The sequence below is a fragment of the Panicum virgatum genome, chromosome 8N (assembly GCF_016808335.1).
Source record: "Panicum virgatum strain AP13 chromosome 8N, P.virgatum_v5, whole genome shotgun sequence".
In the NCBI taxonomy this organism is placed as follows: Eukaryota; Viridiplantae; Streptophyta; class Magnoliopsida; order Poales; family Poaceae; genus Panicum; species Panicum virgatum.
Genome location: NC_053152.1, coordinates 22,577,309 through 22,598,822, shown reverse-complemented (window position 1 = coordinate 22,598,822; position 21,514 = coordinate 22,577,309). Strand labels below are relative to the sequence as shown.

At 44.8% G+C, this 21,514-nt stretch overlaps 2 protein-coding genes across 2 annotated transcripts in view; one reads left to right on the top strand and one right to left on the bottom strand.

Moving 5' to 3' along the window:
- The window catches only part of LOC120684899 (ras-related protein Rab-2-A-like), a 35,352-nt gene extending 24,255 nt beyond the window's left edge, over positions 1 to 11,097 (bottom strand). The window contains exons 1-7 of the mRNA XM_039966762.1: positions 10,960 to 11,097; positions 10,730 to 10,869; positions 10,500 to 10,582; positions 10,199 to 10,403; positions 10,036 to 10,104; positions 8,943 to 9,005; positions 6,449 to 6,623 (exon numbers count right to left, since the gene is read on the bottom strand). Coding sequence (XP_039822696.1) covers positions 6,449 to 6,623; positions 8,943 to 9,005; positions 10,036 to 10,104; positions 10,199 to 10,403; positions 10,500 to 10,582; positions 10,730 to 10,869; positions 10,960 to 11,011 — 787 coding nt within the window. The 5' untranslated portion in view covers positions 11,012 to 11,097. The remainder of the gene's footprint in view (positions 1 to 6,448; positions 6,624 to 8,942; positions 9,006 to 10,035; positions 10,105 to 10,198; positions 10,404 to 10,499; positions 10,583 to 10,729; positions 10,870 to 10,959) is intronic.
- Positions 11,098 to 17,103: 6,006 nt separating this feature from the next.
- On the top strand, positions 17,104 to 21,311 carry LOC120686136 (probable glutathione peroxidase 2). Its single transcript, XM_039968305.1, has 6 exons — positions 17,104 to 17,334; positions 18,129 to 18,205; positions 18,861 to 18,922; positions 19,043 to 19,161; positions 20,794 to 20,961; positions 21,047 to 21,311. Exons 1-6 carry the CDS (start codon positions 17,173 to 17,175, stop codon positions 21,080 to 21,082), a joined length of 624 nt encoding a protein of 207 aa, XP_039824239.1. The 5' UTR covers positions 17,104 to 17,172; the 3' UTR covers positions 21,083 to 21,311.
- The last annotated feature ends 203 nt before the right edge of the window (positions 21,312 to 21,514 follow it).

Here is a 21,514-nt window from a genome sequence, read left to right as displayed (position 1 = left end):
CTCGGTGGCCGTGGAGCAGCAGAGCGGTGAGGGCACGGCGGCGCTGAGCCCTGCTCTGCTCTGAGCTTGGAGGGCAGCGGTGGCTAGGTTTGGGGCGGCGCTGATGGGAGGATGGTGGGCGCAGGGGTTCCGCGGGGCGGTTTATAGAGGGGTCCCGGGATCTCGGGCGGGCGTGCCCCGGAAGGAAAAGTCCGGCGAGAAACGCGGCCGTGATTCAGGATCGAGTCCTCATCCGATCCCGGGCTGGTTTCTAGAAGGGAAGGGCGCGGGCGAGGCTGGTGTGTGGGTCCGTGTGCGAGCGCGGGGTGGAGCGGGGCCACGGGCAGCGAAAAATGGAGCTCGCGGAGCGGACGGAGCGGAGCAGTGGAGCGGCTCGGCGGGGAAGATGGGGCTGACAGGGGGCCCAGGCTGTCAGTTGGGGCGCGTGCTGTGGGAGAGAAAGGAGCTGGCGTGGGGAGATAACGGGGTGGGGTGCGGAATGGGCCTTGCTGGGCCCAGCACGGGAGAGGGAAGGGACTAGGGGTCGGGCTGGGATGCTGGGCTGGTTTGAGTCCAGATGAGGTTTTCTATTTCCTTTTCTCTTTTCCTTTTCCTATTTCAAGCCAAACTAACACTATTTGAATTCAAACCACACTCAATCAAATAAAACTATGCACCAGCATGATTGCACAAACATATTTATCCTAGAAAAATTTTAATTCCTTGCAAAACAAAATTAGATTAAATGCAGACTAAACATAATAAGCCTTAGAAAATTAAATAAAGCTAATTAAATTTATTAATAAAATGCTGGAATTTAAATTAGGGTGTTACACGAGCGCAGAGTCGTGCACTTCATGTTTGGAGGCCAGGTCTTTGGTTTGTCTAGGGCGACGATTGTAGGGATCCTTGGAGTCGACTTAGTCGATGTCTCCCTGCATGAGAGAGTATATGGAGATGCAGATCCACCTCGCAGGGCGATGATTAGCGGGATTGCACCTTCTCACAAGGTGATCTCTCAGTGCTTCCGCCAACCATTTCCAGCATCATATGCCAGAGTTCCCAGCCTGCTGACCCCAGAGGCGTACACAGTTCACATGGCACTCCGGAGGACTTTGTTGCCGAGGAGTGGCTACCCAGAGGGGTTCACAGGTCTGCAGCAGTTACTGCTCCTACACATCCTCACTCACGAGCCATTTGATATAGTGGATTTTATTCTGGCTATGATAGAGGATGTGATCACTGACTCGATGGGTGTAGTACGCCAGTTTCCTTATGCTCACTGGATTAGTTACATCTGCTCTATGATTGTGCCAGCTGAGTCACCCATCAGCAGTGTCTACCGTCAGGATGAGGCTCCCAGGTTTCCAGTCTACCATCCCACAGCACCACAGGACAGGAAGAGGGGCAGACAGGCAGACAGAGAAGCTATGGCACGACTGTCACCTGAGGTGCAGGCCCGACTGGCATAGGAGGACGAGGCATTACTAACAGCCGAGGCACAGCTTCCCGGAGGAGATGATGAGATTCCCTAGTTTGAGCATGAGTCAGACTCCTCCGAGGATGACGAGTACTTTCCTGCAGCACCAGCTAGTCACGACCACGAGGCAGGAGGGTCCAGAGAGCCAACTCCATGGCCACCAGCAGCTGCTATTGTCACAGAGTCCCAGGTGACTCAGCCGTCCGAGCTCACCTCTCTCCTTCAGCAGCTTGTCACTCAGCAGAGAGAGGATCGGATTGCACAGGAGGAGGCCAGGAGAGCCCATGAGGCTCAGCTTGCAGCTATTCAGAGGGAGGCTGCCTGAGAGCGTGCTGCAGCCGAGGAGCATTTTGTTGGGCTTATTGACCGAGTTTCACAGAGGACAGACGCTCAGTTCCAGCAGATGCAGCAGGGCATGATGACGATGTTTGGGATGATCACACAGCTATACACTCACACCAGACTCGCCCCGCAGCAGCCAGGACTTCAGGGTGTTGAAGCACCTCAGCTTGCAGTCACTCTAGCTCCAGCCCCAACTGCAGCTCCAGCTTCTTCGACGACACCGGAGACCACGTTCTTGATGTCCGCACTTCTTGGGTCTGCCGGTCGTCCGCTCTTCTCGCCACTGCCAGCGACTACGCTCTTTCAGGACTCACCGTCAGCGGTTTAGTCAGTCGCCCTCCCCGTCGTACCACAGGCACCACTATCAGGGGGAGGAGGAGGAGAGGAGTCTATACTTCCGCAGTCGACGCAGCCGGCAGCTTCAACAGTCACGACTTCAGATGTTGACACTTCTTCTGCTGACCTGGTTTCCACTTCTACGGACCCTCTCCCAGGCAGTGCCAGCACGAGAGCCTCCACGACAGCTACACCTCCAGACAGTTCAGACCCTCAGCTCCCGTCCGTCACCGAGGGTTCTCCGTCCGACGACGATGACCTGTACCGCTTCCTCGTCGTGCCGCGACAGCCGGACCCGTAGCTCGTCTTTTTGGTGCTTTGATGCCAAAGGGGGAGAGAGTTAGGGGGAGTTGGAGTCAGGGGGAGGGTAGAGCTAGAGAGAGCTCGTAGTTACAGGACTTTGATGTTTTATATCTCATTTGATGTTAGTTCATGGATATGTACATTTGACTCTTGCGTATGCTGTACTTTGAGACATATCTATGGATTCCGTTTGAGCCATTGAGCTCTTTGGTTCTTTTTTCGAGTTTGCTTGTGTTTCTCCTGTTTATCTTTCTCGCTCTCTCGTTATTGTTATGTTTGTGTTGTCATCAATCACCAAAAAGAGGGAGATTGTAAGCATCTAGGCCCTCTAGGTATGTTTCGGTGATTAATGACAACCATTATTGTGACTAATGAGTTTGTGCAGCTTAATGAAATATTATCGCTCATTTGGTCATATGTTAAAGAGGCCCTTCAATTTCATTATTCAAAAAGGCGATCTCTGTATTCAACTCAAGTATGTAACAAGACTAAGGATCTTTCTAGTCCTAAGTGTCGCAAGGTTGAGAAGGACACTTAGGTTAGTTTAGGTTTTATAGTTTTGTAGAGATCGCACTATTAAGAGGGGTTAAGGCCAAGTAACTTGAGCATGGACATGGTCAATTAAAAATGGATGCACACTATGGTCACTCAGGTTCCTAGAAGTTCAAATAAGTAATTTTCAACTTATATCTCAAGAATATTTGGATTTCATTCAAGACTCAAATCAGAAAAGGCAAAATCAGAAAAAGTCTATACACCGGTTTAACCGACGACTCCAATTTTCTATACATCGATTAAATGCAGTTATCAGAGTCTGGACAAGTACATACACTGGTTAAACCGACGATATTTGAAAATTAACGTCGATGCAGTTGTCTAGAACGTTGGTTTTCTAGGGTGTTTCAAGGTTACATTCACCGGTTAAACTGACGATATTTGAAATTAACATCGGTGCAATTGTCCAGAGAGTTGGTTTTTTCAGGGATTTCAGAAGTTATACTCACCAGTTAAACCGACGATGGATTTGAGTTAACGTCGGTGTAGTTGTCCAGAGAGTTGGTTTTTCAGTTGATCAGTGGACAACTACACTCACCGGTTAAACCGATGATACGTCGGTTAATCTACCCGAGTTGTAATGGCTAGTTTTCCAGATGGGCAGTTTGCATTCATCGGTTAAACCGACGATGACTTTTGGAGGACCGTCGGATTAACCGGTGTTGCGTACTTTTCTGGCAGCTTTTCTCCAATGGCTCTATCCGCGTGAGCTGCCTATATATACCCATCCAATGGGTCATTTTGAGCTCTCTTGACACCAGGCAACATTCATACACTCATACTATTGTTGAGAGCCACCTTGAGCTTCATATTCCACACATTTGTTCATTCAATCATTCAAGAAGTAAGACTAAGAACTTGAGTAGAGAGAAGCTTGTGTGCATCTGTTCTTGGTGATCGGTTCTTGCTCAAGTGAAGGCCCTAGCTTGTTACTCTTGGTGATTGACAGCACCTAGGCGATCTTGGTGATTGAGGTGTTTCTTCCGGAGCTTGTCAAGTTGATTGTGGGAGACCGAAGAAGTTTGTACGTGGCTTGAGCTCCACCACGCCGGGATGGTGAACGGAGACTCTTAGTGAGCGCCCTCGTATCGGTGACATGGGAGGTGACAAGTCTCTTAGTGAGTGTCACAACGTGGATTAGGGGTGTGTGCCAACACATCGACACCACGGGAAAAAAATCCGGTTGTCTCTTGCCCACTCTTTACTTTCAAGCACTTATTTTCATGCAATTATTCATGTGCTTGACCTTAAAGATCATAACTTAGCTCTACCTTGCTTAGTTTCATATCTTGTTGTATTCTTTATAGCTTGTGTAGTTTGCTTAGTTAGCCGGTTGGTGAATTGAGCCTTACTAGTATTGCATAGGTTAAGGTTGCTTAATTTTTTTTTATATTTTTGAAAAAGGCCCAATTCACCCCCTCTTGGTATATCGATCCTTACACATGGCGGGGCGATGGCGCGGCCAGGCGATTCTACGGTGTTGGCGGCTAGCGCTCGCGGCGAGGGTAGGTGTGGCAGGCGGGTGCCGGGACCGATAGCGAAAGCAGAGGGGGCAGGCTCAGCAGGTGCGGCTGGCGCAAGGTGCGGTCTGCTGCAAGACAGAGCAAGCGCAGCCACGGCGAGTCCTATCGCGGTACGATGGTGATGGGTGCCGCGAGGCACATGGGCGGTCAAGCCGGGGGGAAAAAGCGAGCAAGTGGTTGCGAGGTGGTGTCGCGGAGTGGTGCAGGTGTGCGGTGACGCAAGCGGCGTGGCATTGCAGTGCAGGGCAGCAGTGGCGTCGCAAAGCATAGCAAAAGCAGCAGCTGAGAGGGAGAAGAGGAACAGGGTGGAAGGGAAAGCTGTAGGTGGGGGCCACCTGCCAGCAGTTGCAGCGAGGCACGGGGAACCGCGCTGGCTTGCGCGTGCGTTAGCAGGTCAGCACGCGCGGGCGGGATGAGGAGCGACCGGAGGAGCAGGGTATCCTGCAGGTGTGGGCTGGCAGGGTGGGCCGGCACTCGGAGTGGCTACGGCCCGATAGGGGTGGCGAGCTGGACCGCCAAGGGCGAAGCAGGCCGAACGGGCCAGTGCAGACTACTCTGCAGGACGGCTGGGGTGCATGGGTTAGCAGGCCGGGTTTTGGGATTGGGTTGAGGTTTGGGCTGGATCCAGTACTAGGGTTTGGGTCGGTTCGGGTCAGGGTTAGGGCTTGGATTACAGGTCCGGGTAGCGGGTCGGTCAGTGGATTAGAGTTAGGCCCGGGTAGGGTAGTTAGCATTTTAAATTTAAATTGAGGGGCACACCTCAATTTAATTTCCACCAAATTTCAAGCAAGAGAAATTAAATCCGATTCGAGTTCAAATAAACAACGTAGAGACGATAAAATCCAAAAACTCCAAATATTCCACACTAGCATCAAATAATCCTTAATTAATTGCAAGTTTTTAATTACTAAGAATTTTTAGGAGGCAGAAATAGCACTTACATGGATTTAACTACTGCATACCAGAATTTTTTTTGAAATTCACGATTATTTACTTTTAAATATTCCGGAAAAATCCGGGATGTTACAGGTGCAGTCATCATCAGACTTCTCGAGCAATTCCAAGATTTGGGTGTCTTGGCCATCAGATGAAGGAAGGGTAGGCTGACATTTATACTTCTTGACACTAACCTACAAAGTCACTCAAATGGTTATAGTGGAAGAAAACATGTTTAAACTACTCAAAATTGGTTATCAAGTACTTACCCAAGCCTCTTCAGGTGGATGCCGATCGTTGAAGAGTGTAGTTGGGATAAGAGGAAGCTTGTCGACATCATCAAGTACTCGACAAGTCCTCTTGATGACCTCAGCTTGAGTTAGCTTTTCAGGAGAAAAGCGTGATGGATCGTCTGGGCCTTCATAACGGAATCTAGGGTGTGCCCTTTTCCGTAGAGGTTGTACATGGCGACTCATGAAGGAGTACACCACTCAACCACCAGTTACCCCAACTTTCTTCAGTCTGGCAATGGTTGTGCGCAATTTTTGGACCTGATCTCCTCCAGGGCTCGGGTTTGCCCAGCATCCCTTTGCCTTGGGGGCTTTGTGAGTCCGCTCTAATATACTTGGTTGATGGTTTTCGATATAAAGCCAAAAGCTTTTCCACTCTATCCCCTTCCCAGAGGGCTGGTAAAAGAGGTTCTCGTCCTGATTCTCAGGACGAAGGTCTAGTTCAGCACCACCAACTTCAACGGGCTTGCTAGCATTTGGGTGAGGGAGGAGAAAGAAGAAATGTTGGAAAAGATAGAAATGTGGTTCAATGCCGATAAAAGCTTCGCACAAATGGGTGAAAATCGAAAGATGAAGAATAGATTGGTGGGTCAAATGATGAAGCTGGATTCCCCAACACTTCAGAAGAGCATGGAGGAAATCAGAGGCTGGGATTGCAAGATCGCGTTCAACGAAATCGTAGAAAAGCACGATTTCGTTCATACCATCGTACTGACGATCTTCTCCTACAGCATGGTGCCGTTGGATGACGGCGTGGGACTGAAGCAGACGCTCATCAACCAAAGCGGTGATGTCCGATTCAGTCATCTTGCATTTCTTCCAACCTTTTGCAAGGTTCTTGACAACTTCCGTCTTGGTTTTGGATTTCTTTGGAGCCATCTGAAATGTCACGAGATGATCTAGTAGAGACCCTTGGGGGCTATCAGAGGGGATCAAGGATTTGGTTGGAGATAGAAAATGGAGGCGGAAGCTCAGATCTAGAAATGGCGGCGGCCAGGAGAGCGAAGGGGTAAAAACCCTAGAGAGTCATCGTGCGGTTAAATAAAACCACCGGGTGACAATTTGGTGATTTCCTAGAAGACCAGGAGACATCCTGTGATTGACTTATTTCTGAGCAGTTAAGTTTTATATAAACCATCAGGATATAGTCTGTGCCACGAGATCAAATCTTTAATTCCAAATCTTGAGATTTTGATTCAGAGTGGTTGTGTGTTGTGTTGAGAATGAGAGGAGGGGCTAGTTTATATAGGTGTGGGGTGCCTCAAATTCAATGAGAATCACAATTAACAGCCAAGGTTAATTCTCAGTCATCATTTACCGATAACTAGCATTAATTGCATTCAACATCATCGCACTGCACCGCACGTCCACACCCTCGGCTTGGCGAGGCAAGCGAGCGCGCGTGTGGCTCGCTAATCTCCTCTTACTGGCTTCACAAGGGGTGTACACAAGGTCCATCATTTAAGTCGGTTGAGATCCTCCTCAAATCCCCATACGAAATTAAACATTTGATTCCCTAGCATTTATTAGTAGGCTTTTAATTCTTTTATTGCTAATAAAATTAAATGGGCCAAGCCCATAAATTCCAACATGCCCTATAATAGATGTCGACCTCCTGAAAAAGATGTCTGTAAAAAATTAAACCGCTTTCAAGAGAAATAAACGATTCAATGATCAAATAATAATACTAGTGGTTATAAGAGCCCCGGTAGCACCTGAGGTCCTGGGTTCGACTCCTCATGGGAGTGAATATTCTGGGATTTAACGGCGTTGTGCATTCAGTGCTAGGCGAAATTCCCGTCGAGAGCGAGGCGCCTGTGATGACTTCGTCAATCTCGAGGATTTGCCGGCTCGGTCATCGAAGATGCTCATAGAGGTAGGGTTTGCGTACGTGTGTTCATAGGAGTGTGAGTGTGCGTGCGTTGTGAGTGTGTGAGTTGTACCGTGTAATCTCAAATAATAATAATAATAATAATAATAATAATAATAATAATAATAGTCTGTTATTTTTCTAGAGGTGGTAACAGGATCCACCCAAACACTAGAGTGGGCGTACTTCTGTGCTTTCTTCACTGCATCAGGTTGTTGGCACGTCTGTTGACAGTGTTATCAAATTACCTAAGGCTTTTTGTAAGTTGAAACAAATGGTAGAATTTGTATACTTGGTTTCTAGACTCTGATGATTTTTTTATATTACTGCAGTGAGCTTTTGAATGAAGAATCTGATTGGCTTTTAAATCTCTTGACTGATGAGGCACTGTTGTAAGATTTTGAATTTACGGTATCCCACGGAGTTGAATTACAGAATTTCCATAAAAAAAATTGATGCTTGTTCACTTTTTCATTTGTTCATTTGCCTACCTCTGTATATATATACCGTGTGTGTATTGCTCTGCTGGAAAAAGGGTTCCTGACATTGTAACTATATTTTGATTCTACATGGGCATAAACATGCGGGATAAAGTTTGTGGAATGAAAGTTTTGCTACTACACGTTTTGTCATGGATTTATTCTTCTCATTAACTTTATCTGTTCTCATTCCTCAAAATTGTTTCTATTTATACGGTCATGAACTTATGATAGGGCGTGCAAAGGGCGCCAGTTCTAGTTAGAGATTCAAACTCCGAGGACCTGTGGCATACTATAATCCTAGTGATGGAATCTACGTGATGACCAATAGAAACTTTGGCAATTTCGTTAAAGATATAATCATGCATATATAAAATTAGGCGTGGTAGTAATTAAATACCACAATTGATTGTTCAACAAATAATTCTGGCTTGGCTTCACACTCTACATTAATTTGACAATTAAAATTTCTCTCATTGAAAACATGAATGACTTAAAAAATACATCAACTGATTGTCTCTATTATCAATAGGTACCTGAAACACAAATAAGTTATTCCTATCCACTTATGTGCTACAGTTCTGTTCTAGTTACACTGACTAACAAATCCCAAAACACACTACTACTAGTAGTATTCAGTTGCATATTCCAATTGAACATCAGGCGGAACACACATCATGTACCATATATTCTATGTTTTTAAATAGTTAAATACATGACGGCGTATGTTTCAAGATCTAACTGACAACAAGCTATAGTAATTTCATTATGCACCATCTGAATTTCGAAGGATTCAGGACTTCGGTTTATTTGTCTCATCGCCACCAGCTAGCTACAGCAGCGACCGGCCTTAGAGGGCTTGGCACCACCACCACTGGATTCATCTTTGTCCGGGATAATTTTGGTACTTGACTGCAGCAAATAGAAGGAAATAATATACAGTGAAATAATGTAATAAAACTGACCTTAGTAAACAATGACATACTCTGTAAGCGACAATTTTGAGATATTGATCACTGTACACTTAAAGATTTATTCTCTTATTATGATCATTTGTATTTGTACAGTAAACAAATGGCATAAGGATTGCATTCCCAAAACTCCCAAACTATTGCTTTTTCTCCTACCCGAAAAAAAAATCAATTTACTATAAGGATCCAAGGTCCAGTGTTGCACTAGTAGGTACTAATCCGCAGAAGCTATACATCGCGCACGCAATGCCATCGCGAAAGCAGGCGTTTAGATGATTTTGTCCAAATTACTATTTCGACCCACTTAATCCTGCCGCCGCTTGCCGTCACCATCGCTGTGCTAGGTTAGGGTTTCAGAGTGGGGGGGGGGGGGACTACTGCTCACCACCACCCATAGAGGGAGGGCCGGCGGCGGCAGGTCGGCCTGGCGGAGGAGGGGGGCATTTGGGTAGCGAGGCCGGCGGTGGGGATGCCGCCGGCCGAGCGGTGGGAGATGGCGGTTGGGGCGGCGCCAGGGCGGGGGAGTCGACGGTGACGACGGTGGCGGTGGGAGGGCAGTTGGCACGGGTGGGCTAGGGTCCCGCTAGTGGGTGGGGGAGGGGCTGGGTGGCGGGTGGTGGAAAGCAGGAGCTGGAGGTAGAAGAAAGGGTGAGGAAGAAGATAGAAGCACTCGTGGTTCCTTCGGGTGATGGTTTGCGAAACTATGACCCGAAGCGACAATGAGCCACGCCCGTACTAATCAGGCAGCACGGACTAGCCGTGTAGCCCTTAGCAGCTAGCTAGAAATTTGAAATGCCTAAACAGGATAAATCTCAACAAGGTGGCTAGGCATGATTTCTTATGATCTCGAAATTTGGATGTCTTTTTTAAGATGGCCAAATATCTTTGCAAAATCTTTTGGTCAGCACAAACATGAAGAAACTGACGTTAGAAAAAGTGGTGGTGCGAATTTACGGAAATGAAAAACTTACGGTGCCAGAAGAATCGATGACACCGTCTTTAATTTTCTTGATCACTATTCTTGCAGCAGCAGTGAACGCCTGCACAACAAAAAAAATGTTAGTTTTCCCCCATAAAAAATTAAGTGCAATTATTGCAGTCCAAGTCACTATCACACAGGGGGCCTAATCACACCTCCTCAACATTCTGCGCAGTTTTCGCCGACGCCTCCAAAAAGATCATTCCATGCTCCATGGCAAACCGTTCACCCTCCTCATAGCTGACGGAGCGCCTATTGCTCAGGTCACATTTGCTTCCAACGAGCACCATTGTCAGGTGGGGACTAACAAGCTGCTTGGCATCTTCTAGCCAGCTTGCGACATGATTAAAGGTCTCCCTCCTGATGATCAGGTTGCACAAGGGCGCATAAGAACCAACCAATGTATGTGTTCAGAAAGATGAATACCACCACAGAAGGGAGAAATTGTGCTAATACCTGGTGATGTCATAAACCAAGACCGCCGCGGCGGCTCCTCTGTAGTATGATCTTGTTATAGATCGGAACGCTTCCTGCCCTGCCTTTAAGTTTACGAGATGATAATGTGAGATGTGCACGCAGGTGTATTATTTGGCAGTCCTAACTGCTGCCAGTGCATAATCCCTAAGATTTTGGAGCAAAAGAAGCAGCACCAGCAGTTGCCCTTGCTACGAGTAGCACGAACGTACCGTGTCCCAGACCTGGATCTTGGTGGGCACGCCGTCGACGGGGACGATGCGCGCGCCGTACTCGACGCCGATGGTGAGGTCGTGGCCCGGCCGGAACCTCTTGTCGGTGAACTGCAGCATCAGGCACGACTTCCCCACGCCTGCACGCACAGCACAGCAACCGACCATTGAGGAGCACGTATGAGGGATAACCAGAGGCAATCCCCATCAGAGCGACGACGCACACGGACCTGTGTCGCCGATGACGATGCACTTGAAGCCGTAGACGTAAGCTGAAGACATCTTCGCGTCGGCGGCGTCGCGATCAACGGCGGCGACTCCAGATGGCGGCCGGCCTGGCGAAGCAAAATCGTCTCCTTGAGATTCAGCAAGCCGCCGCCGCCGTCGGGACGAGCGTGGCGATCGCAGAGAGAGAGAGAGAGAGCAGCGAGTAGAACGAACCTTTGCAAATTCTGGTCTTCGCGTAGGTTGGTCGTTTTGATCAGTTGGCGGCCGTCGTGTTGGACTCGAATAGCAACTACTCTGATCAGTTGGCTACCCTCTGCGTCGTACGATCTCACATCAAGGGCCCTAACATCCGCATCCCTGAAATCTCAACGCTAAAGATGGATTCGGATTAGATATGAAATCGGATTCGGATCTCACCTTTTATCATATTATAATTCGGATATGAATGTGAATAGGATTTTCTCGGATACGAATACGGAACGAATAGTTTGAATTCAGGTTCGAATCTGGATACCTTGTTGATTTGAAACATAGTGCCAATGCGAGTATCAATTTATTTTATCAACGATTTTTTAGTAGAACGGAATCATTATACAAGTAGAGAGTAAAAGATTAGAAGATAAAGAACATATTTATCTATGTATAGCTTTTATATTAAATATATAAACTATTTAAATGCAAAGTAAATAAATATTTAAATACTTAATAATTAAGATATATGAAATGATTTCACCATTAAATAAATAAGTAATTTGACTCATATAAAATAATTTTTTCATTAAATAAATATATTAAAATAGTTAAACTTAATTTTTATGTCATTAATAATATTGGAATTAACATTGTGGTCATCTAGCTTTTTAAATAATTTAAACGGTGTACATCATTTAGGAATTAGCTATAGAGATAAATTTAAGATGGTTTTACTAGTCAATTTTCTTTGGGGATACGGATATAATAGGATATTCCACATTTATTTCGAATACGGATATGGAGTCGGACAAAGAAAAATTCTAAAATTCAAATTCGGATACATCCATATCAAAATTGGATACGAATACGGATATCTATATTAGTGTTTTAAACGGATATGAATCCAGATAATTCGGATGTTCAGCCATCCATATCCAGCCTTACTTTGCTAAAATTTTGTTGTTTTATGAATCTGTTGTTCAGCTTTTTGTTGACATGTTTTGGTTCTGAGTTTCTGTTTTTGGATTTTTGAATTCTGGTCCAAGCTTTTGCTTCCGAATTTTTTGTTTCAATTTTTTTTTAAGAGTTGTTTTCTACTAAATCTGTTCCCAATCCTTTGTTCACTGAATTTTTCAAAAAATATATGCTGATTTTGTTTTCTGAATTTTCAATCAGTTTTCAACACTACTCTAACAAGAGTTTGGCAATCTATAGTTAATTCTAGCTAGTGTTTAACAAAGCATTTAGATCTCTCCTATTAAATTTTATAGATAATGACTTAGTTACAGCCGGCCGAGTGTTTGCACATCCACATGGCCGCCTCCATCTATCATCCATCTTGCATCAGACCATGGACATAGTGTCTCTTAGATAACCATCCAACTGAAATTTCAAGTTGCAACAGCCACCGTCCGCTAATTCATTTCGCCAGCCTCCTCTCTCCCTCTCAATCACCGCTCGCTTTCTCTATTTCTCCCGTCTTCCTTGGCCCCGTTTGGTTTTCTAGAATTCTAGAAAATCAACATTTTGACCGCTAATTACAGTGTCAAGCTAAGTCAGTTTACAAAATAACTCCAGAACTCTTGCGTTAGGAACTCTGAAGAATCTAATAAGACCTTTGACCGCATGATTAAATAATGGTTATTGTAGTATTATTGTAGCCAATTATTGATTAATTACCGTCATTAGATTCGTCGTGAAAAATTTTGCAATTAAATTTTATTTAGTATTTGCGAGATTCCTTTCTCAAAAATGGTGTTCTAGAGTTCTGAAAACCAAACAAGACCCTTGCTCCCTCGCAGTCTCCGCTACATCTCTACTCTACTAATCTCTGCTCTAATCACTGCTTGCTCCCTCTCAACGCAGCAAGCCCGAAAGGTGCGGGGGCTTGGGACGGAGGGGCCACCGCAGCTCCACGCCGGCGCAGAGTCTGGGGGGCACGGCCGCTCTCGTCCTACGCAGGGCGTCGCCGCTCCCGGAGGCCAGGGCCTCTGCCGCGACACGCCCCGTGGGCGCTCGATCTGCAAGGTGCGCGCTCTCTCTTCCTCCCTCTCCCTCCCTCTCTCTCTCCCATATGGGCATTTTAAATACTCTAGGGGCGCGGGTCAGGGTGGACCCTCTTTGGCACGGGGCGCTGCCGCTTCCGGAGGCCGGGCCTCCGCTGCAACTCCCCCCTAGGCGCTCCATCTGCTTGGTCCATGTGCTCTCTCCCTCCCTCCCTCTCCCACACCTGCAATCCCGAGCTCGTATAGGTATTTTAATTAGGTCAGTTATGTTATTTTTCTTTCTCCTATACTCTCCATCCTAAAATATAAGGTATTCCAATATTTTTGGAGAGTCAAAGTTTTTCAAATTTAATCAAATTTATACAATAAAGTAATAACATTTATGATATCAAATATGTATTATTAGATTCTCCATCAAAAATATATTTTATAATATACCTGTCTGGTGCCATATATTTTTATGATCCTCTCTAAAAGTTTGGTAAAACTTAAAAAACTTTGACTCTCCAAAAATATTGAAATATCTTATATTTCAGGACAGAGGGAGTAGGCATTTTAATTAGGTCGGTTAGGTCATTTTTCTATCTCATATAGACTATTTAATGTTAGTTTTCAATAAAACTATTCTACGGAGGCAATAATATTAATTGCTAATAAGCAATTTTACTGTTGTGGCATAACAATACATTTATTGAAGAAATTTTGTCTAAACATTTTTTAGAAAACATTACTATTAGAACACACAAACTAATATGCAGCATTTTTTTTGCCAACTACATTTTGCAGCTTTAACAAAAAAGACTGGGTGTGGGATGAGACTTGACCAGCAGCGCGCAGAAGAAGAATTTGGCCAAACAACCTCGTAGATCTGGTCAGTTTAGATCTCCAAACTTCCCCCTCAAAACGTCACATCAAATATTTGGATACATGAATAGATTACTAAATGAAGTCTATTTAAAATTCTTTTTGCACGATAGATTGTAAATCGCGAGACGAATCTAATGAGCCTACTTAATCCATAATTTGCAACAGTGATGCTACAATAATCATCCACTAATCGTAGATTAATCATGAATTAATTAGGCTTATTAGATTGGTCTCACGATTTACAACACATCTGTGCAAAAAGTTTTGTAAATAGATTTCATTTAGTACTCCAAATTAGCAAGATTCTCTTTCAAAAAATTTTGCCAAAATAATCTAAACACACCCCCAAGCAATTCTATTGGCGCCAGTTGATTAACTCTGTGGACGAAGCAAAGGTGGTTCAGATTTTGTCTTTGGCAATGAGGTTGGGGGAGGAGGTTGTAAAGAATATGGCTTCATTTAGGCCATTTCGAGTGATAACTCAATCAATGAGACTAACAAGTTTGTGAGATCTTGTAGAATTTTTAGTTCTCATGGATGAAGTCCAAACCATATTTGAGATGTCCAATTTACCGTGGAGATGTCCAATTCGCAGTCAAGATGTTCAAGGTGTAGTGACACTACTACAATTATGGATTTTGCGAGGCACTTCAAAAATGCCTCTGAGGTGGACATAAAAAACAACCGCCTCTGTTAATGCCCATCATTAACAGAGACGGTCATTTCTAATTAACCGAGGCGATTACGAAAATCGCCTCAGAAAATTGATTAACAGAGGTGGTCATCTTTAACGTGAACGCCTCTGTTAATACTCCTATTTTCAGAGGCGGTCACATTACAATGGCCCGTCTCAGTTAAAAAGCCCACCCCAAAAAACCCATCTCGGCCCGATAGATGGTTTCAATTATAAATACTCCACCACTTAGGGTTTCATTCATCACTCACCCTCTCTCGTGCCCTCCATCGCGACCAGAGGCGGCGGCCCGTGCAGCAGCGCCCCACGGCGCGCCCTGAGCGGCGGCGCGGCCCCGCCCCCTCCCTCCCACGGTGACCCGACCTAGCGGTGGTGGCTGCTCGCGGTTCGGCCTTCCCCGGCCAGCGTGGAGAGGAGAGGCGGCGGATCCGGCCTCCCCCGGCCGGCGCGGAGCGGAGGGGCGGCGGATACGCTCGCGGCGGCGCGGCGGCTCGGCAGCGCGATGGTCGGTGGCGCGATGGCCGGCGGCGGCGACGCACGGAGGCCGCGCCCGGCAGCGCGCGGAGGGCCGCGGCCGGTGGCTTGTGGAAGGCTGCGGCCGGCGGCGGCGGCGGCACACGGAGGCCTCGGCCAGCGGCGCGCGGAGGCCATTGGGAGGGGCGGCCGCGGCCGGCTGGCCGCTCAGATGGGCTCGCCGGGCCTAGATGGGCTCGGCGGGCTAACCTTTTTTATTTATTTTTTATTAACAGAGGCGGGCAAAAAACATCTCTGAAATGTTGTATTTACACTGACTATAACTCTAAGGCATTTCCAAAAATCACCTCTGAAAATAAAAAATGCACGTCTCTAAAAAGATTTATATAGTAGTGTGAAAAAGCATAGATAGAATATATTTCAAGTACCCGAATAACTGCCACGATGAGTTATACAAGTGCAAAGAGAAAATAAGAAAAAATCACCTACACCGGTTAACCACTGGCCATCTGTTCTTCTGATGACCATGCACTGGAATAACCGATTCCTTAGTACCCAGCAATCCACTGTGCATTTGGGAGCCAAGTAAAGAAATCTTAGTTGCACCAGTTTAACTGACGAGGTTCAGCATCGGAGTAACCACTGGAGCATTGTCCAGAGATGATGTTTTGGAGGATCAGAAAAGTCTTTAGCACCGATTTTTATCCAATGCTCCATCGATCCAATCCATTAGAGCATTGACATCAGCGCTGCAGGAAAGTTGAATAGGAATCTCTTCAGCACCGGTTTATCCGATGCCCCATAGGAGTAATGCCTCGGAGAAATTACATAAGCCTACCACTGTGGCAGCTGCCCAATGGCTACTATTTAAGTGTAGTGTGACCTATTATTCTGATGCCCCCATCAGTTTATCTATGCTCTATGTAGAAAGGGATAATAGCTACAAATGGCTAGTTCGTCTTGATGGCCTATATACATCTCACCCGGCTATTTGAAGTTTGCTAGAGTTCAAAAAGGCCCCATACACATTGAAGAACATCCACAAGACATCCAAGTGCAAAGTGATCATATTTGTAGTCCTTAGCACACCTTTCGTGAGTGTTAGAGTTAGGTTAGCACAAGTTTGAGTGTGAGAGCAAGGTTGTGTGACATGTGTGCTGTGCTTTAGAGTTGCTCAATCTTGTATCTTGGTGTGTCAGCCATCCTTTGAGTCTTGGTGTGTCGCCAGTAAGTCTACGATCCTCAGGTTTGGCGTGGAGCGATGTGGACGGCTTTGTATGAGGAACGTGGAGATTCCCATCCTTTGTGGAGAAACTCCTTAGTGGAAAATGGGGTTAAAGTGATCGCGGTGATTTGGCAAGCCTTGGTGTCCAGTCAATAAGAGTCCCAGAAGAGACTTGATGGCCGAGAAGCAATACTCTCGATAGAATGCTTCAACAACGTAGACTAGAAGTGGCTTAGTGCCTACTGATACCACGAGATAAATCTTCATGTTGAGAGTTTGCGTTCTCATTTCTCCTTTTTACGTTTCCGTATTTCATACTTGCAATGTGTGTACTTTACTTTCTTAGAATACTATCATGTTAGCATTAGCACATCAGTTGTTTTAAGGTACATGTTTCTCTTGGAGAAAAAGTAAGATCATATTTAGTTTCCAAAAATTTTGTATAATATCCACCCCATCCATTATTTAGACAGGAACATTAAATATAGTTAAAAAATAATTAATCACACAGTTTAACTGTAGATGATAAGATGAATTAGTCCATAATTAAATATTGATTATCGAATAACAACGAAAGTGGTACGCATCAAAATTCAAAAATTTCGGTGAATTAAAAAAGGTCTAGTTAAACTAAAAACTGACGTTGCATTTCCTCGCGTCCTCGCGATCGAAAACGGGTACGCCGGTGTGGACGCTCCCAAACTCCCAGTCAAACCAAACTCACGGCTGCCGGCTGGCGTGCCCTCCGACAACCCGCATGATTGCGGCGGCTACTAGAGGCGGGCTCAGCGGCCCCCGAATCCTGCTATCCCTCGCGGTCCTCGCCCTCGCCATTGCCTTCGTCTCCCGCTCCCGCGCCCCCACGGTTCCAGACATGGCCGACGACCTGCCCGCCTCCATCTACGACATCGCCGTCAAGGTTGGTAGCTGTTGCCTCCTGATACGGGGAGATCTGCTAAGCGTCCTTCTCCTTTGCTTTCCAGCCAATTGATTGCCTCATGGTCTCGTGGAATAATTGGGTTTTCTTTTGTTAGGGTAGTGAAATCTTGCTTGCAATTGGAGTAATTAGTAGTAGGATGGTGGTTTTAGTGGCCAAGATTGCTCATTTTGTTGTGAAATTTCCGTGGTATTAATTGCGGATGGGGTGCTGATTTTATTGTTCCTACTGCCTGCTGCGTTGTTCTGAAGATTATGTAGATGATCGATCTGTATATGGCTACAGGTGTATGGGGAATAAATGTGTTGACTTGAGTGAACATGAGAAGGAACATGTCCCCATAGTGGAATCGTAGGATTTGGCTTTTCTTTGTTACGCCCTCTGGAGCTGAAACGCCACCCTTTCCTTATTTAGGTTGGCTGGATTCTGTTGCTGTCACTGTCACTGCAAAGATGAACTTTTTGGCTAGAATTATGTCAAAAGCGATCTAATATCTTTATCACAGCGTGTGTATGCATATACTGTTCGCTCAGGGCGTGATAGACAGCTGTAAGATCACTATTCGGCAAGGTACTTGGTATTTGGTATGGTACCTTTTGTGCCAGATTCATAACTTGCAAGTTTCAATAGTCTAGGAGGAAGTTGTGCACCTTTTTCACTTGGCATGATTAACTAAAAGAGTTTCTTATAATTTTTGTAACTAAAAATAGTTATTTGTGTACTCAATAGCATTCTTCACATTTTCATTTGTGAACTGATGTTTGGTTCTTCTCAAGGATATTAGGGGCAATGACATAAAACTGAGTGAGTATGCTGGAAAGGTTCTTCTTATTGTTAATGTTGCATCGCAATGGTAATTTTGAATCTGAACCTGGAATTCCTTGTCTGTTTCTATCTGTGTGGCTGTTAGTATCAGATAATATTGTCAATTTGTGAAAAATACTGGTCCTCTCATGAGTACAGGTTCGCTATTACAAATATTTTGATTCATTCATTTGATCATAAATCTTGTTGATCTACTTTTTCTATATTTGGGGAAGTTCATAAACGCATAGTTTGTCTAACAAGATTATAGACCTACCTGTATCTGTTTTCCTTAGAATGCCATGATAACAATATTCCGTACCTGATTTAAACTGAAGCACGCAATGAATTCATGTTGCCAAAGAATGCATTTTGGTTCTGCTATAATTGAGAAATAATGGCTTCTCTGTGTTGTTTCTGAATGGTGAATCTGACATTAGGTATTCTGTTCTTAGTCGCATATTTATTGTAGCTTGTTGCTGGCCATGTTACAGACCAATCATGTTCCAAACGAATCATTCCAGTGTAGCAATCTTGTGGTTTGTTGTACGTGTTCTTTTCTTGTCGGGGTAACAGTTGTAGGACTGGATAAGATGTCTCTATGTCTCAGCTGAGATATATGCCATATAGCTGTGTTCTTATTTTATTACACAGTTGAAGTATATATAAACTGGAGTTTCATTGGTTTGACTCTATTTTTGCAGTGGATTGACTAATTCAAATTACAAAGAGCTGAATGTCTTGTATGACAAGTACCGAACAAAAGGTATGTTTACAGAACTGAGATCCTGTGCAGACTCATTTAACCTGAGATAATCAAAACATGTCTTTTTACCTAATAAACAAACCTTACTTCATCAAGATTCTTTTCTTTATTTGGGTTTAGGCCTTGAGATACTTGCATTTCCATGCAACCAATTTGCTGGTCAAGAGCCTGGCAGTAATGAAGATATTCAGGAGACAGTTTGTACTAGGTTCAAAGCAGAGTTTCCTATTTTTGATAAGGTAAGAAACTTAAATTCTGGGGTACTTGTTACTTCTACTTCTTTTGCATTAACAATAATAATAACATCAATATATAAATTGGGGGTCTTCTACCTTAATTGTCATGTCTTGATTCTATTGGGCACATTTCATAACAATCATCAACTTTCCACATCTATTTCGATTATTATTGTTTTTTGCATACTTGAATTTTATTGTGGTCCCTTTGTCCATTACGAAAGTCCAGTTAATGTACTATACCTCCAGCTGGAACTATGAACACAATGAATAGAACAGGAAACTGCCAAAACTCTGTCAAGGGCCTCAAACCCCTGGGTAGCTGGACCTCGGCTACGTAGTTCGTAGCCTCGACCCGTCTTCTCCGGCAAGGTGAAACCCTAGCCGCAGGCTTACGTGAGAGAGAGAGAGATGGAGGAAGTTGGAGATAATATCTTTCTTGATTCTCCAGTGTTCACGATACATGCATATATGGCCAAAGGCCCAAACCGAGTCCTCTAATTTAGGATCTGAAAACCAACTAATGATGACCTTCCTAACTAGCCACTCGTGCCCTCATGGTGCGCGCGCACCGCGCCTCCTGCGTGCTCGGACTCGCGCCGCACATCTCGGGCCCGTCGGCGCCTGGCATACGTGCGCCCGATCATGACAAACTCATGATCAATCCTGTCACTATATACTCATATCCTCTGATAAATATGTTTTTATAGTAAGTTGCTAGCTTATAGCTTACAAGGTCTGACAGTTCTTATCAGGAAAGTCTCTCTGTGTTTTAGTAAATTGACCAGAATTATCTGCAGAAAAAAATAAAGTAAAAGAATAAATAATCAAATAAAATAATTGTTTCTTCTGCTGAAAGAGAAAAGAAAAAATCATGACCGACTGATTTAGAAAAAAGGAAAGGTGCTGCTTCGACAGAGTGGGATAAATCTATTATGGAGGTTGCGATGGTAGGTAGCTAGACTAGTCGGTCAGTGAGTTTTTTAGAAAGAAATACAAAGAGTTTATAGTTTTTATTAAGGAGAAGATGGAAGTAGATCAACAAATTCTTATTCCAAATATGTCTCCATCTGGCATTTCTCCTTTTACATATTGACTCCTGTACATGGGACCAAATGGATTCCATTTGGAATCAGATTGTTAGAGCCGACTCGATTGCACAGGTTGTAGTCATGGGAAGTAGGTGGCTGGGGCTTTGGTCCCGGGCGGCGGTGAGGCTGGAGCCGTCCTGGTGTCCTGCGTCACGAGCGAGAGGACAAGAGAGGAGGCGAAGACACGGGGGAGCGGAAGAGATTGAAATCAATCACCAGCTAACCTCTTTCAATAACCAATTGTTTAGCCTTATAGGCAAATCCAATAACAAACTCTAAGAATGCTAATGAAACTAACAACCCAATCTAATCTTCTCCAAAACGCCTGGAACGCGCTGGCATCATGCTGTGCCGCGGTGACCGCACTCTGGCACATCACACTTAGCCACGGGTCGGTTTGTGGTGCTGGTAGGTTTAGCCCACCATAACACAGATAGAGTATTTGGTGATCCCTGCTTCCCTTGGTGACTGGTGTTCTGTGCAAACTATATATTTGTTGGATATACATACATGCATACTCAAAATGTCATTCACTGTCTCCCAGATTAATGTGAATGGTAAGGATACCGCGCCATTGTTCAAGTATTTGAAATCACAGAAAGGAGGCTTCCTTGGAGATGGAATTAAATGGAACTTCACCAAATTTCTTGTCAATAAAGATGGCAAGGTTGTTGGGCGATATGCTCCTACAACTTCTCCTTTGAAGATAGAGGTGGGTTTCTCTTCCTGCCAACTACATTGTTGCATATCTTTGTTCCATTAAATTCTGATGCATTTCATTGTTGCGATTTCTACAGAATGACATCGAGAAGCTTCTTGGCACCGTATCATGATTTATTTGCATGAATCACGTGCTCAGATTTAGTATGTCAATCTCCTGAGCTGTATAATTCATTGAAAATAAGGAGCTCGGACATCTCAGTCTGTGTTCCCTACAGTTGAAATTGTAATGGTCTAGTCTCAAGTAACTTTGCTTGATGCATAAAATGCTATTTGTACAATATTGTACCTTGTTCTGGATTATATATGAAGGTTACAAAAGACATGAACTCTTCATGAAAATGTTTGTGATGTTTGGCCGGCACACATGCCTTAAATGCTGTCCTGGCTCCATGATACTCTTGGTGTGAAACTGAAATTACCGAGAGCTATTCTGTCTTCAAATGGTTGCAAGTAAATTTAGAAAATCTGTACATCTTGGATGTACTGGGACTGGGTAAATGAGGAGCGTGAGGTGGCCAATTTGTGCTTAATAAACCAAAGCA